The 16,809-nt window shown below is 36.1% G+C and overlaps 1 protein-coding gene across 2 annotated transcripts in view; it reads right to left on the bottom strand.

Moving 5' to 3' along the window:
- RECK (reversion inducing cysteine rich protein with kazal motifs) overlaps nucleotides 1–16,809 on the bottom strand; it is a 44,796-nt gene that overhangs the window by 13,364 nt on the left and 14,623 nt on the right. For both annotated transcript variants that reach the window (XM_053988383.1, XM_053988393.1), the window contains 8 exons: nucleotides 16,435–16,482; nucleotides 7,397–7,430; nucleotides 6,343–6,540; nucleotides 5,706–5,973; nucleotides 4,081–4,260; nucleotides 2,910–3,122; nucleotides 1,974–2,110; nucleotides 1,368–1,508 (listed from right to left, as the gene is read on the bottom strand). In XM_053988383.1, the coding sequence (XP_053844358.1) occupies nucleotides 1,368–1,508; nucleotides 1,974–2,110; nucleotides 2,910–3,122; nucleotides 4,081–4,260; nucleotides 5,706–5,973; nucleotides 6,343–6,540; nucleotides 7,397–7,430; nucleotides 16,435–16,482 (1,219 nt within the window). The remainder of the gene's footprint in view (nucleotides 1–1,367; nucleotides 1,509–1,973; nucleotides 2,111–2,909; nucleotides 3,123–4,080; nucleotides 4,261–5,705; nucleotides 5,974–6,342; nucleotides 6,541–7,396; nucleotides 7,431–16,434; nucleotides 16,483–16,809) is intronic.

Genomic DNA, 16,809 nt, shown 5'->3' with positions numbered 1-16,809 from the left:
AAAAAAATAACTGTTTTAAAAATTGCAAGGAAAAATAATAAAATAAATAGCAGATTGAAATAACCCTACTAGGGGTGAACTGCAACAAACCCCCTGAAACTTTCAGCCAGTAAAAAGACTGAATTAAAATATAAAGTCACTTTCCAACCTTCAGAGGAAGTAAATTGTCTCTTCAAAAGCTCTGTATAAGCTTGTTTTCAGATGACTTTGAATGACTTTTGCAGCCAATACAATGAAGACAATACAACCTCTATAGCAATAAGGCTCAGCTTTCCAGGAAAACAAAAATATTTGTAAGGGTCATAGAAGTGTAACTAAAACAATATCCCTAGCTTCACACAAAGAATGATCTGAAGTCTATCCTCACTTTTAAAAGAGCTCAAGTAGAGCAGATGTATGAGTGAGGCAAAATCCAGCTTTCCTTTTTAATTAGGAACCACTGGGGAAAACTGCTACTCAGCCATAGAACTGCTGGAAGAAAAGAGGCTGAGGGAACTGATGTGAGACAGCTATGGCAATGTTCTCTATCACCTCCTCTAGAACACGCAATTCAGTGTAAAAATTGAGTGAGAGTGTTGCTCTCACTTGCTCAGTCACACGCATGTTCAAGTGGTCACCAAATGCACACTTTCCGCACTGCTTCAAGAACTACAGCTGACCCCTCATGTCACTGAATGACACGTCCTGCTTTAAAGGAAAGGGGAAAACTATGGCAAGCACTACCAGTACCTTAGGGCAGAACAATGAAGGGGTTGTAGAATTTGGACGTTGCAGAGTCTCACTTCCTTTTGTAGGTTTGATCCTTGTTACTGACACCACCCAACCCTGCCATTTCAAAGTCAGGTACCTGAAACTTATTCTGCATGGGGCTCTCTCCCCAGTCAGCTCACATTTACACATGGTGCAGATGTTAGACAACACCAGTGTTCTAAAAAAGCAGTTCCCAAATGACCATAACTGTCTTTCTGGTGAGGTGCAACCACATTAAATGTGTCACTGAAGGGAGCGGAAGGAGAAACGCCGTTAGCTGCATGTCCAGACATCGTTGGTGGAAGGGCTGGGCATTGGGTCAGTAGGAGGGGAGCTGTGGCACTGTGTATCACTTGGTTCCTCTGGGTTGTATTCCTCTCTTTTTCTTATCTCCCTTTTCATCAGCAGCACCCTGACAATTATTATTATTAACTTTATTTCAGTGACTAAACTGTTCCTGGCCAGGCCAGAGGGGAAAGCGAGTGAGTGGCTGTGCAGTACTCAGGTGTCATCTGGGTTAAACCATGGCACAGTAGTTCACTTCAAAAATCTTCGACAACATTTCAGTGGTATGTTTACCTGCAAAATTCAGTAAAGAGAAGCCCAAAAAACCTTACCAGGCACACACAAATATGGAAGACACAGCTCTCCAGATTGACATCCTTTTCTATTTACTTCACATAGCTGATTAGCTGCACATGGGTTTGGATTACATGGATGTGTGACATCTTCTACAATGTTGCCTAAAGAACTTGGGCCTGAAAACAAAATACACATAATCTACACTGATTTAAATGAGGCTTCTGTTTCTTCAGCAAAGCATGACATTTCGTACATCCAGTAAAATAATATTTTTGCCAATTCTGTGAAATTTTTTTACTTTAATTATAGATGTAGAAGTGCTATATGACCAGGTAGTTATCTTATTTCAATAGTTTAATCCTCAGTCCTGGAAATAACGACCCAGATAATCCTTCACAAACAAAATATATTTTCTTTATCTTGTCTGCCCAATAATTTTCCTGTCACATATGTCCAATACAAGAAGGAATAGAAGCAGTGAACTATGGCAACTAGAAAATTCAAATTTTCTCTAATACACTAAATAAAATGTCTCGAATTCAATACAATTTTAAGATCAAGAATGAGTATTATTAAAGTAATGACAAGCATTCAAAGTATCCTGGTTTCTAATTTTTCTGCATAGGTATGTTAGTACTTACTCAGGTAAGTATCCAAGGGTATACAGTTCTCCAAGTCATCTGTTGGAGATAAGAGCTCACAAATACTCTCAGCTGAGTGGCCTTCAGGGAATTTATTATGATCTCCACACTTCTTCAGTATTTCCACACAATCTGATCTACAGGTAAATAAAAAGACAGAACTTCATGAAGACTACTTGAAGAAAAAAGGGCTTATATGAAAAAGATTTCTTTCTATGTTATTCTGTTATTCCCTTCCCTGAATCCACAACTTTCCCAATATGCCTCACAGCAGAGTGTTTATATATATATATATACATATATATATATATATTTGCTATATTTTATGTAGGAGGAAGGAACAAATTTGTGACACAAAGACAGAAACTACTGCTTGTACTACTCCTCTTTGACTTCAGGCTTGGTGATCTTCATTTTCTATGGCATCATATGCCATCTTCCAAGACCAAGAACTTCCTTAATTTACTAATGTCTAATATGGGTTGAACTCTACCTCACTACCTGCATTATTGACTGCTCTTTTTTCTACTCAATCACCTACTTTCAAAATTTATTAAAAAGAAACAAAAAAAAAAAAAAAAAAACAAAACCTTTTTTCCCCAGATCTTTCTGTCAGCTGAAAGTCATTGGTAGATCTCAAAACCAAAAAAGAGGAAAGATTTAAGACCCCACAGAGAGCCAAAAAAACTTCAGTACATCTGGGTTTTTTTTTCACTTCACAATGCAAGCATATACATCCATCTCATTAACAGGCAAATATCTTAATTTACAGTGTTAGAGATTCAAGCAATGGCAACCAAACAATTTCATATTCCTTCCATGTTTGCCTTGCCATGTTTTCCTAACATAGCAAACACAGTCCTACAGCTTTTTAGCTTTCATTAAAATCCTTAGTAAAACCTCTAAAATGGTTTTTGTTTTCCCCACGGTACTTACTTGCAGATAATACTTCCTCTAGATTTGCTGTGACAAGGTTTAATCTGCAGGGAGCAGGCAATTGCCTTCCACATTTCTGGTTGGCATTTTTTAATATCAAGCACAGGAATATTTATGAAAGGCATCTTAATACTCCCTTTTTCCCATAGCTTCATGTCATTCATGGCTCCCTGGTCTGACTGAGTATTGCAGCTTCTAAATAGTTCTGTTGGTCTTAAAAGGAGAAGGTAAGATATAGCATGTATAGCATGTATAAAAAAAATAAATACCCCACATTTTACCTTTTCACCATAAGAACTCTACATCCTTCATATGGCTTGCTTTTTGTGGTATACAAGCAATTAATCCCTCCCACAGTTAAGCAAGATCAAAATCAATTTGAAATCTGTCTTTAAGGAAGACAAGGTCTTTAAGACTCAAGGCTGAAACTCCCTTCTCACCTCTATCTCTTAGATCAAGTATCACTTTAATATTTCTCATCTGAAGTTGACCTAAGAGAAAATATCTTAGCCCAAATATCTCTGTAATTATCTGTTTCTTAGTGAATCACTAATGCGAGTTTATTTATGATTTATATTTAGCCAGAATTAGGATTCTCCTATAACACTCACACCACTACATACTATTAAAAAAACAAAAAAAACAAAACAAAAAAAAAAAAAAAAACACACCAGTGATCTCTAATAGCTAAGAAAATTTAGGGGATTTTTTAAACTCTGTTTTTTTTAAACTCTAACCTTGCAATTACTTTCAGACACCACTTTTAAATAATTTTGTCCTATAAACCCACAGAAACATCTCTGCAAAAAAGGAATTTTGAAAATGAGTAACATGTAAATTTAACAAACACTTTAACCTTATTTATAATATACAACATTCCAGTAACCATGACTTACTTGTCTATGCAGTAAGACAGAGGAATACACAGAGATAATAATACACTGTGACATTTTACAACTTTTATTCTTTTAAGTTTTGTTACATCTGTTGCTAAATGCATTTCCAAAGGTTCATTCTAAAGAAAAAGTACTTATTTTCAAATTAACTAAAACCATATTTGCAGAAAGAAAGCTACATACAATCTCAAAATAAGTCTTAAAAACAATTCATTTTATTTTCGAAATCAAAGCATAGGAATTCCTTTATAAAATATTCAGTGTCTCTCTCCTACCTGTTATTAAAATTAGTGCAGTAAGTAAGATTTCTACAGCCCAGCTGACAAGGTTCTCGTACATCTGCTAAACAGGTCAACATGGAAACTTCAACTGCATTATACTCACAAAAGCGATCAAATTCTTGCCAGCTCTGTGAATTGCCCCAGCTCGTGCTATAAAGTTTAGTGCAGAGCTCTCTGAAAACAAAAAAGAAATAGAGATGAAGAAAATAAAATTAAAAGAACAGCCATTCAGATATAGCCCATCATTTCTTTGCTCCATCACTCTGCCTCTGCTCACCACAGAGCATTGTGTTAGAGCCCACAAAGTCTCCAAGGGCACCCAAATGTAGTGCTCAAAGCAAATAACCCATTTTGCTCAAGTATGTCAGTACATGTTTAAGCTAGCAAGATCAAAACACTTCAGGATATAAAACGGCAATATCCAATAAAAATGTAACAACTTGAAACCTGAACTTACAACTTTGAGATTAAAACTATCCCAGCTCTTTTTACTGGTAATAAATCTAAGTTGCCATCACAATGAACAACTTCTAATCCCATCCTTCAGCTTCAAATCACACTTTCTCCTCCTACAGAAATGACTGTCAAGCAAAATACATTCCTTCTTTTGCCTTCTTTGATGTTTGGGACACTGTTTGCTGCTTTTGTTTGAGATGTTTCCTGGTGTCAGCAATACCCAGCCCACATTGTTTACAGCAATGTCCTACAAACTACAAATGTTTCCATTCCAAGATACGGAACTTCACTGTATTATTAGATCTCCTGCCTACTGAAAACTTGATAGAAGGATCCATTTTAGAACTCGCTGTCAAAGCAAAGAACTAAAAAATACTTTATTAACTATCCTATGCTACAACATTCTAAGAAATAATGTAATTCTGAGGCTCTACTACTAAACCCCTTAAAGATCCTGCTGCATTCATGAGATGTTACTGGAAACTTTGATATAAAAGGAAGTAACAGCTCAAAAATGTTTGCCACTTATTCAGACACATTGATGCATTTAAAATGCAATCATCATCTATTTTTAAAGTGGACAGAAAACCACTCTAGACTAAAAATGCCTCAATAATTTGGAAGCATGCAACAATTTGCTGAAAACCTTTGTTTTTCTAAATGTCAGAATAGTTAGTTCCCTTGTTTAATTACTAAATTACCTAAGTTATTTTTCACCTACAAAAACTAGAAGAACATCTAGAAAGGAATACTGCCAAGGTTTTAACATAAAGCAACCAGGCACTTGAGCATTTGTGGAGCTGATAATCGTTTGTCTCTCTCTAGCATCTCATTAAGACCTCTTAACCAGAGGTTGCAATATTGGCTATTATGACCACAAGTACGGTGCAAATTTCATTAACTTACTGTGTCTGCTGTAATAAGCCAGTGCCAAATGTATGAAAAGGTTGATTCCTCTTATAAAACAGTATGTTTTGAGATACAAAGTATTGGAGAGAATACATTACTCAACAGATTACTCTCTGGTTACCTGAACCTGTATTTTTTCTAAGAATTCCAGAACTTCCTATTTGATGTACACAGCAAGATTCAGGCAAAGGCCAGAAACAAGACAAATTCCTAAGTACTTTCAGAATTGTAAATGAGGTTAGAGAGATACTGACCTACATGTGGAAGAATTTGCTTTAGAACAGCAATGGAGCTTAGCTCCATCGAGGCCTGTTGAAGGTGGAGGGTGCACAGTGACTCCTGGGTGAACAGATCTTGAACTCTCAAGAAAACATTGCCAAAGTGGGTCCTGAGGAAGAGGCATGGTTTTACAGCCTTCTATAAGTCCATCAACAATTTCAAGCTCTGTTTTCATTGACATTAGAATTCTTTTACAGGCAGTCTGACACGCATAGTCTTCTGCTCTATCACAGCAATACAAACCTGTTAACAAAACAGTTAACAGTCAAGCACAAAACAACATTAAAGATGCACAACATAACAGCCCTGAGAAATAAAAGTGCGGTTAGGTGTCTTCTCCAAAGAATCTCAAATAACATTGCTTCTCCTAAATAGATACAGAATCAACTCTGGAAAAAAACTACAAAGCCAATATGTAAAAATGAAAAGTAAATAAACATTATTAATGCACCTATACCCAAAAGTTATCATCATATACATTCATATAATGATAGTAATACAATTATATGACAGACTTCTACAATAACACATTTTATATAAAATGTACAAGAAGTACATTTTCAGTATCTTCTATAACTTTCTTTCAGTAAAGATGGATTTATTTGTACTTACTGTCTGTGGGGTTCCTCATTGGATATGACTGTGTGTAGTTACTCACACAGTGTATAAGCTGAGGGCTGACAGATGCACAGTAATTTTCAACTGCTTTAATTTGTGACGGACCAGGAGAGGAATCTGTCCGAAAAATTGCTTGGCAATATTCCCGGCAGTTCGTATGGTGACCTGCGTAACTGCAACACACTGACCCCACTGGGGAAGCAAACAGACAAACAACAGAAAATCTATGGGTTCCTACGCAGAGAAATGAAGAGATGAGCAAGTCTGACACACAAGGATGCTAAAAGAAATGGAAAAAAAAAAAAAAAAAAAAAAAAAAAAAAAAAAAAAAAAAAGAATAAATTCTATGCTCTACTGAAAACCTCTGTCTACAGAATGACTGGAAATATCTGTAACTAGCCAAACTACATTTGTTTGTCTGGCAGGAGAAAAAGTCAGTATTAAAGTTGCCTTGAACTCAAGTTCAAGACATGAACAAGCCAGCTGAATCTCATTTTCAACTGTTTTGTTCTTATTTTAGGTAACCAGACATGTCCAATAATTGAATTATGAGAGAAATGCTACTAATAAACAAACAAATATGAGTAGTATCATTCAAAAAACCCAGACAGATGGTATTGGCGATCCACCCACTTTTGCTATGCTGTTAAATACATATAGTAGTTCTTGAGAATAGCTTCTACTGGATTTAATTCTGAGACACTGATTTCATTTTATATAAACAGATATCACGCAACAAAACGCATGGCTCTTCAACATTTAAACTATGCATTTAATTTTGCTACTTAGCACACATCAAATGAACAAGCAGAAGAAAAAGATGACAGAAAAGACAAATGCAAATACACAAACTGAAAACTGATATTAATTATACAAATACCCAAATCCCTTCATTACTTGAGTAAGACAATTTACTCATGGCTTTTCCCTATATGGGTCTGAAATCCATGTGTTTGAGTATATGTTCACCTACATAATCTCTTACAGTTTAGAGAAAAAATGAATATTATGAAAGAAAAACAAAAGAAACTATTCATTATATACTTACTTTCATTTCTGTTAATACAACTAAAGAGAGCATTCTGAAATCAAAACAAAAGCAGTGTTACAAGCCAGAAAACTTCAAATAAATTTGAATAACAATAATAAATCCAGTCATTTGTTATAATGAGCTAATAAACCTTTGGAATTATTTGCTTCAATTAGATTACATTAAAACAAAACCACTATACAAACAGTGAAACCAGGAAATTAAGAGATCCAGGGTCACCAAAGTTCTCTGTGTACTCATAATAAAACAGATAAATATTCAAGCAAACAAGTAAATTGGAAGACTTTTCTGGACTAACTTAGAAATAGGATAAATGGTTATAATAGGGTGTCCCAAAATGTTGGGATTTTTTTTAAGGACAATAATTTTAAAGATTCTATGTAGAAAAAAATAATTCTGCACAGATGGATGCATGCAAACAGGAAATCTCAACAAAATAACTCCATGACAATGTACCTTAAAAGCTGAAGCATGCAACCAACTCCCTTGAACTGCAGCCAAAAGGCACAGCTGGGGGATGTACGTCTCAAATGTCAGAAGAAGGGAAACACACACATCCTGCTGCTTTGTTTCAGAGGTCTCTAATCAGCAGACCAGTCATGGAATGGTTTGGGTTGGAAGGGACCTTAAAACTCATCTAGTCATAACCCCCTACCATGGGCAGGGACATTTTCCACTAGACCAGGCTGCTCAGAGCCCCATCCAACATGGCCTTGAACACTTCCAGGGATGGGGCATCCACAGCTTCTCGGGGCAACCTGTTCCAGTGCCTCACCACCCTCATCATAAAAAAAAAAAAAATATTCTTTGTATCTAGTTTGAAACTACCCTCTTTTAGTTTACAATCATTAACCCTTGCCCTATCGCAACAAGCCCTGCCAAAAAGTTTATTTCCAGCTTTCTTGCAAGCCCCCTCTGGGCACCAGGAAGTGCTATGAGGTCTCTCAGGATCCTTTTCTTCTGCAGACTGAACAACCCCACCTCTCTCAGCCTGTCTTCTTCATAGGAGACATGCTCCATCTCTCTTTGTGGCTTTCCTCTGGACTCATTCCAACAGGTCCACATTTTTCCTGGGCTGAAGATGTAGCACTGGATGTAGCACATCCTGTACCTGGATATAGCACTCCAGGTGGGTCTCACCAGAGCAGAGCAGAGAGGCAGAATCCCCTCCCTAACGACTACTGAACTCTTGCAAAAAAACCCACAGTCTTCCCCACACTGAATAAGCACATTTCCCATTAAAAAAATAGATACTGCATATAAGCTGTCTGGAACTCTATGAAAAGATGAAGTAATGAGGCTGAAATTCCAAAATGTAGTTCCCAGTTATCAAAGACTAAAATTATATGATTGTGAGAAAAGAGAAATTTGAATTTAGAAATATCTAACCTCTACAATTATCAGAACAACAGATTATAAAACCTGATCAAATACATCGATATAATGACAAAACACAATCCTCATCTTCATAAAATTCCTGGTCTCCATTTCCCCTATTCCTATAATTAAACAAATTTGTATTTCACACAAAAGAGAGCATCTAGAGAAGAAAACAGAATCATCATCAGACTGATCCCAAATCATGTGGGATTACAGTTTTGCTTCAACACAGGAAAGCACCAGATGTGCTACTACCTCTAAGACATGGAAGAGAGCTCAAAATGCAGACCTAGTTCAAGCTCAGTAGTTCACCATTCTTCATCTATCTTAATTACTAGTTATTCATTGCATTGCAGAGAAGTGGGTATCCCAAATAATCGTGGAACTACTTTTATGCAGATCTGTACTGCTGCAAACAGATGAAAATACAAATTTGTTAGGAATTAACTTGATTATTTTATTTTTCCTTTTGACTTAAATATTGTTTAGTGTGCAGGAATTTGTTTTTCATTTGTATTTTCTACTTGCTTTCTCCTGAACACAAGAACTTAAACAGGACAGTCCCAATACTATAATGAGCAGCATCAAATTCCTTCTGTTAACACTCAGAAATTAATTTAAACCTTGGGTAAGCCATGGCAGATGTGGCAAAGAAAGGCCCTAAGAGAATAAACACATATCTAACTTGAAAGTGTAAGTTATTTTTCCAGAAACAGCAACTATTTATAATTTTAGTGATCATAAATGAAGCACAGACCTATTGGTACACCTCACACAAAAATTGAAAAATGTGCCTTAGATAAAACAAAGCCCCAGATTTCATAAAGCAGCAATTCAGATGTTTTATTTTCATGCCAAAAATAACCTCTACAATATTTCAGATCTTTTCTCCCAAAAGCACAGATACATTATTTCTCTCAGATTACAATGAATTTGCAGCAACATTCTTCATCCCAGCAGAGCGTTTTCATCTGATTAACTTTAGATGTTCCCTTCTTTCCTACACACAAACCAAATCTTGTTACGCATCCGTGTAACAAAGATGAGGGACAAGAGAATTAATGGAGAAAGAACACAGAGGTGGGGTCACCTCTGTAAAGAGTAGATTTATACTGCTGCCTAAAGGCTCATGACATTTTTGCAGCACCATATATCCTTCACTGTGGATGCCAAGCAAAGGTTACCAGAAAGGCCCTGTTTTGATGTGGCCATCCGGTTTCCTTGGGACCTGCCACACACAACAACACTCTGCCCGTAAACTGACTGTCCTCAGAAGCTGCTGAAATTTGACTTCTCCAAAGCCACCCTGCACGGAGCACTGGAAGGTGGCACACAAACTAGCCAGGCAGAATGAGCATCGTAACTTTATTGATTAAGGCACTGAGACAGCAGAAGCCGCTGGAAAGTCTAAGTCTGTCTGCCATGGTTACACAGAGTACTTGACCATACTGTTAGCACAAACAATACTTAGAATCATACTGTAATGCTGCAATAAACTCATATAAAAATGGTCACATTATTTAGAAGTTGAATGATACAAACAAGTGATTCTAAAGCAATTAATGAATAATAGTGTCACTTGCCCTGCTCAGAGGACACAAAAGAAAGGAGAATGTTGATAAAATTATGCCATTTACTAATATTCTTCCTCTAAAGAAGGGCTCAAATTGAGACAAAATGATCTTCTCACAGTGATTTCACACACCAATTTTATACATACAGGAATGCCTAACGTAATAATAAGTCTTCTTTCTGTATTTCGAAACCACAGTTCCACAGACTGCTGAATCGCTGTAATAATCCTCACATTTCTGTTAAGAGGAGGTGGTCTGGCTTCTCTTTTCCACCTTGCCTTTGTTCCCAGCTGCATAGTCTTGTGTATGCCCTTGCACCATCACCTTGTCATGACCTGATCTTTCTCACTAACCCCGATGAAAACTCATTTTTCTCATCCCCTAGGATTTAAGTCAGTGATATCAACAGGTATAATACTATGTTAGAACAGAATAGAAGAAGCATTTTTTTAGATATTGTCTTTTAGAAGGACCTGCCAGATGCCAGAGGCAGAGTAAGGCAAGGAAGGGGAGGGAATGTATGTGGAAAAATGGCAGTTGAAGGAAGGCAGGGGAAGAAGTTCAGCTGCACTGAGTTGTTACAGCAACTCACCATATTTCACAAAACTGTGTCTGTAGCCACCACTAGAATACTAGTTGAGGGTGCCAACTTTGTTTTTTGGGCAGGTCTGGGTAATGTTCAGTTTATGTGTATGTGTATACCCCTCACAAATGTGAGGGGTATAGCTACATAGATATGAGATAGTATTTTAAAAAATTTTCAAAATTAGTGTCTAATTACATGTTCATAAATAAAGTTGTTAACAGCATTAGGCAGTCAGTCTGATTTGAATTACTAACTGCAACTTCTTTTCAGAACACAAAGTTCATGTCCATCTCTACTAAATAAGCACTCATATCTAAGAGGTCACCAGCTTTTCCACCCACTCAAGGTTCCTTTGGAATCTTTGAGTGAACTGGCAGTGATAAAAGACACAGAAAACAAAAGGTAAAAGACAGATATAAAACCAAAAATAAAAAAATAAAAACCAAACCAGCCAATCAACAAAAAACCAAACGAGGAAAAAAGTATATTCTCTTTAAAGGAATGATTAAGTCACCAGGATTTGGGAAAATGATGGTACAAAGGCAATACTGTGTACACACAGTCTCATACTCCATTTTTAACATGTGTTGAATACTAAATTAAGAACAAAGATGGCAATATCAAAATTTCTAAACCACAAACACAATGATTTGTTTTACTTGTGCACAAGTCCCATCTTTCAGACTTCTTTTTTTTTTAAAGCCAGGTGTTTCCAAGCCTGGTGATTAAAACCAGTGAGACTACAAGCAGAAGGAGTGAAAAGTGGCAGGCGGACACCAGCATCACAACCATGTACACCTTAAAGCAAATACTCTGAAAGATTTAATTTGGTGTTATGGAAATTGAAAAAGGCTGTTGAGGTTTATGCAGCAGAGAACCTTCTTTAGTCTTCCCCACCAGAACCCCCTGAAGGAAGATTTTAGCCAGTACTGCAGGACCTAACTGGTTTCGCTCTTTTTGGAGCTCATCAGCTGCAGGTAACGGCTCAAAACTCAAAAATGCATGCACCCCAACACAAAAAGAGCAGAATATTTTGTTGAAGGAAGAAGTCCTCTGCATTGTGAGGCATGCTTTCACATTATAAGCACATTTTTTCTAAATGGCTGCATCATATGTCTTAAATGAAAAGCAACAGTGAAGCTGTTGTTTCACACCAGAAATTAAGAGTATTTTGAAAAAAACCCACAAAAAGTATTTTCCTCCCTAAAAATTATCATGGTATCTATATTCTACTAACTTTGGCAGAAAAATAACTTCAGTACTATTGTCTCAGGCAACCTAACCATGACAAATATTTGAATCTAGATCCTACCCAATTAAGGCCATCTTATTTTATAAGTATTACCTACAGTTAACAAATATAATAGTAAAATGCTTAACTCTGTGCAGTTAAGCACAGAAAAGAAAACCCTCTTGATCTCCTCTTGACTTCATTTAATCTTTGAATTTATTGAGAGAAGATAAAAGTCAGAAGGTAACAGCATATTAAGGTTTAGTGGAATCAGCTGAAGTGTCAAATGATGACGAACATCTGTTAAAAACTTTAAAAACTTGCAGTAATAAAAAGTAAGGTCAAGATTTTCCTCCATTATGTAAACCAGCAAAGAACTGAAAACACTTGCACAGTGAGATAGTACAAAATTTACTGGAACTCAAATTTTGGTGAGATCATTGAGTGTTCTATCAACCTTCTTCGAACAGCAGAGAATAGAGACAAAAAGCACCAGTAGATGACAATAACATTATCTACGATGTGTAGTGTATGGTCAGAGTCCATCCTGAATTCATTAAGCAGTATTTCCAGAGGCCACACACAGTCCTGTGCCTTAGGAGTTCATTAAAACTGTTTAGGAACCTTTAGCTAAACAATGTCCCAAAGAATTCCTTGAGTTATCATCTATTGTCTCGGAGTAATCCACACAAACAATTAGATAAGAGCTAAAAACTGATGACTGCATTTTTCAGCAGGGGTATTAATATAGCCAGCATTGAGTAAAATCTCAACAAAAAGCAGGATCATACGACCCCAGAAAGAAAAAACAAACCAATACCATAGCAGAGTGAATACTTTTCTGAATCCCCATTACAGCACTTGAAGCTGCAGGCACTGCATTTTAAGTTTTTGTGTTTAACAGCTGCAAAGTGAGATTAGACTAGAGTGCTCAAATCTGTGATAGCAAAACTACCTTTAAGCCATCCAGGGACATCAAGTGTTCACCACTGTGCATCAAAAGTAGTTTTAAGAGCAGAGGCTAAATAAGTGGTGACATTTTCAGTTGCATTTCAACTGCTTGGGAGGGGTTAATAGTGCTCAGCTGCAATAAAGCTCTCACAGTGCCAATTAACTAGAGAAGTTTATATGTGTTATTTGGAACACATGAAGTAAAAACTGGAGTTCTTAATATTCAGAGAGATGAACTCACAATATGCAGTGCACAGACTCAAGAGCTGCAATCTAATCAAAACTTTAGTGTTACTCTTTCCATGCACAGAAGAAAGAAAAGGGATCTTAAACACAGTAATAAAGCCTTTACAGCTTATTTTAAGATTAATGAAGTATTTTAAGCTGCTCCTCCAAGCATGTATTCCATGTGGTCTTTTAAAAAATGAACCCCCACTTTACATGAAAGTTTTAAAAATTCAAAAATCAGAAAATCCTACATACAATCCATACCATCTCCACTTCTTTTTTCTTCTTCCTTTGACTATTACCTACCTTCTTTTTAGAGGAAGATGAACAGGATAGCAGAAAGCTGGAAGAAGTAGTGAAAGATAAAAGAACTGAGGGGCAGAGAACTAGAGGAAAAATGAGGACGACAAAATGAGTATCTGAGCAGCAGAAGATGGAAAAAAAGGACTATTAGAATAAAATCTTCAAAAGAAGGCTAATAAAATACCTTTTGGTAACACTCAAAAATACTGGGCAAGTTGTGTAAAATTTATTCATTTCTGTATGCAGTGCTACTTGAAAATAAAAACTGTTTAACAGGACATGCCATCTTCAAAGCACTGATAAAAAATGAATACCTTATTCCAACACAATACTTTTCTAAAATGTGTAAAATCTCCACATTAAAATAAACATAAATATTTACAGTAAAAGGAATGCAGAAATATATGATCAGCAGGAAAAGCATCTTCGATTAAGGCTGGCACATCAATGCTGAAGTGATTCTGCTACTTCACAACCTGAGACTCCACTTAGTGACTTCAAACTTGTGACAGCTCCAGCATGGAGTTTGGTTTTTTTCACTGCTCTGAACCCTCTGCCCTAACCCTGAAGATTTACCTCCTTCTTCACCCTCATTAACTTAGTGGGAGGCTGAAGGGTAACTCACTAAGTTGCTTTCCTAATCACAAAAGATTACAGAAATGTACTATGCACAGTTCAGACTCTCTAAGCAGCTTGTGAAAATTTGCTGGGAAATCCTTGTGTGGGTAAGCTAACTAAGTTAAGAAGACTGGTAAGCTATGAGAGTGTTTACAAAAAATGGAATTATAATTTAAATCCTGAATTAATATAGTTTTTACTTTTATGTCATGTACTTAATTATTAAATACCCCAGCAACAGACCTGAGAGCTGATTACCAAGCACTATGATCCATACTGCAAACTAATTTTCTAATTGGATTCTCATTTTTAGAGAAGTATGAATTCTTAAATGCAAAACCAAACACAGTATGTATGACATGGTATTTATGTGATTCACATGCTATTTGTGATCTCATGTCACCTCTTTCAGTTTGAAGTGGCCATTCCTTCCCCAGTTCAGTGCCTCCCCAGTCAACTCCACAGAATGCAAAGTACAGTACAGGACACAGAAGCTACTCATAGACTACAGAGGGAGGAGGACTCATACACCAAAGCGGCAAGAACAATGGTTTCTTTTTTTTTTTTCTCTTTTTTTTAAAAAGAAAGAATGACAGGGAAACTGCAGGCTTCCTCCAAAAGTTGTATTTGGAATCTTCAATCTTAGGCATAACTTCCTTGAATTTAATTCAACCAATGAGCCTCTCAGAGTATTTTAAGTATTATTTTCCATGAGCACCTGTAAGCCTGGATACATATGACAAATCATTGTCATACAGAATTCTATCATAACTGAAGATCTAGCACATCAATTTCTGTCCCTGACACACTATTTGTATCTACTACACCTAGTCCTCATTAAAAAAGTTCTTTCCTTCTTCCCTAATCAGAAGACTGATACTTTCTACTATGATTTTTCTCTCTCTCCTTCTCTTTTAGTCTTGCACAGATAGCAAGCATTAAGGTTTTCTGTACAATAACAGCAAGATCACTCCTGATTAGGAGTGAGATGCCCAGTTTTCAAAATTCCAGATAAAAACTGGAAAAGTAAATAAGATGAGTATGACCATTTTGAAGTCATTCTTTATTCTCTTACCTTTCCTCTCCCATTCTCCTTCAACCCATACTGGCCAACCTCCTACAGCAATGCAGAAATCCAGAAAAAAAGAAGGAAACAGACCAGCATAACAGAGGAGAAGCTTGCAGATATTGACAGTATAGCATATTATAGCATGAAAGGAGACAGAACTACTTAAAATGAGAATGCATTTTCAAGAGAACAAGCTATGGCAACTTCAACCCATGCTAACATCCACATTGAAGAGTCTAGGAAAATACTCTGTAGGTTGTTTAGATAAAATGACAAAAGGGAAAATAAATTTCAAAAAAGTAATTCAATACTCCCTGGAAAAAACAGGAAAACTGCTCCACTTCTGCCCAAATCAAAAGAATGGAACATTTTCTGATATCCCAAACTGTTGATTATAAGCAGAACTGATGCAGAACTACCTAACTTAGGGCTGAAGGAAATCAGATGAAAGGAAATGGAAGGAATCTGGCTTTTAATTAAGATGAAGATCAAAAGAAAAGCAGTCCTTGCAAAATACCATTTCCATACACTGTATTAAAAAGAACATAGGTAAAGGCAGATTTTTGAAGATATCCTGATGAGTAATTTTATGAGCAAAACAGTAAAAATAAGTGCAAGCATCAACAGTTTCACTGATGTTACAAAAAATTATACACTGAAATTATTTATATTCAGATGGGATATTAAGGCTGTTCTATGCTGAGTTTATTTCATTAAGGTCACTTTTAAGCTGACTCTCACTGTCCAAGCTGAAAGGTTTCTGACAGATTGAATGATCACAACAAATGCTGACTTTGATCAAAACTCCTATGAAATAAACTTTTTGGGAATCCAATTTGAAAGTTCCAACTTCTTCATTTAAATTAAGGTATATGCAAGTCTAAAAATCCAAAACATTTTTACAGAATGTGATTATACTTTTATAAAAACTGCAGAGAGATAATTTAGTTTCATATGAAAATGAGCACATTCAGAAACACAGCTCTAAAAAGACTGAACTTTCCCTCTTCCACAGGATATTTTTACAGGACTTTTAAAACGATTGATATAAAAGCTGATTTTTTTTCAGATATATTCAGACACATAAAAACATACCTCATATTCCTTCCTGCAGACCTTTAAAACATCATTTTTTGCAGAAGCCTGAAAGACAGATAAATTTCTCCATTTGTAGTAGAAAATGATAAATCATGTTGCAAAATAACCTTTAAATTAACTGCAATAACAATGGATTCATGATCTATTAAAATGTTCCTTTAAGAACCTAAAGAATCCTAAAGAAAGCTTTAAGAAAAAATAGCAGACACCATGACTGTTAAGATGACATTTGATGAAAAAACAAACCCTCATATTTCTGCACCAACTTAGCTGATAGCAGAAGCACACAAAGCAACTTAGGTTTTGTGAAAGGTCTGCCAGATTGCAGATCACAGGAAGCATTTAAGAAACGGAAGAGCTTGAGCATAAAGA

This window comes from Vidua macroura, chromosome 1 (assembly GCF_024509145.1).
Source record: "Vidua macroura isolate BioBank_ID:100142 chromosome 1, ASM2450914v1, whole genome shotgun sequence".
Taxonomy (NCBI): domain Eukaryota; kingdom Metazoa; phylum Chordata; class Aves; order Passeriformes; family Viduidae; genus Vidua; species Vidua macroura.
Note: the sequence above shows the minus strand (reverse complement) of the source record. Positions and strands in the feature narration are given on the sequence as shown.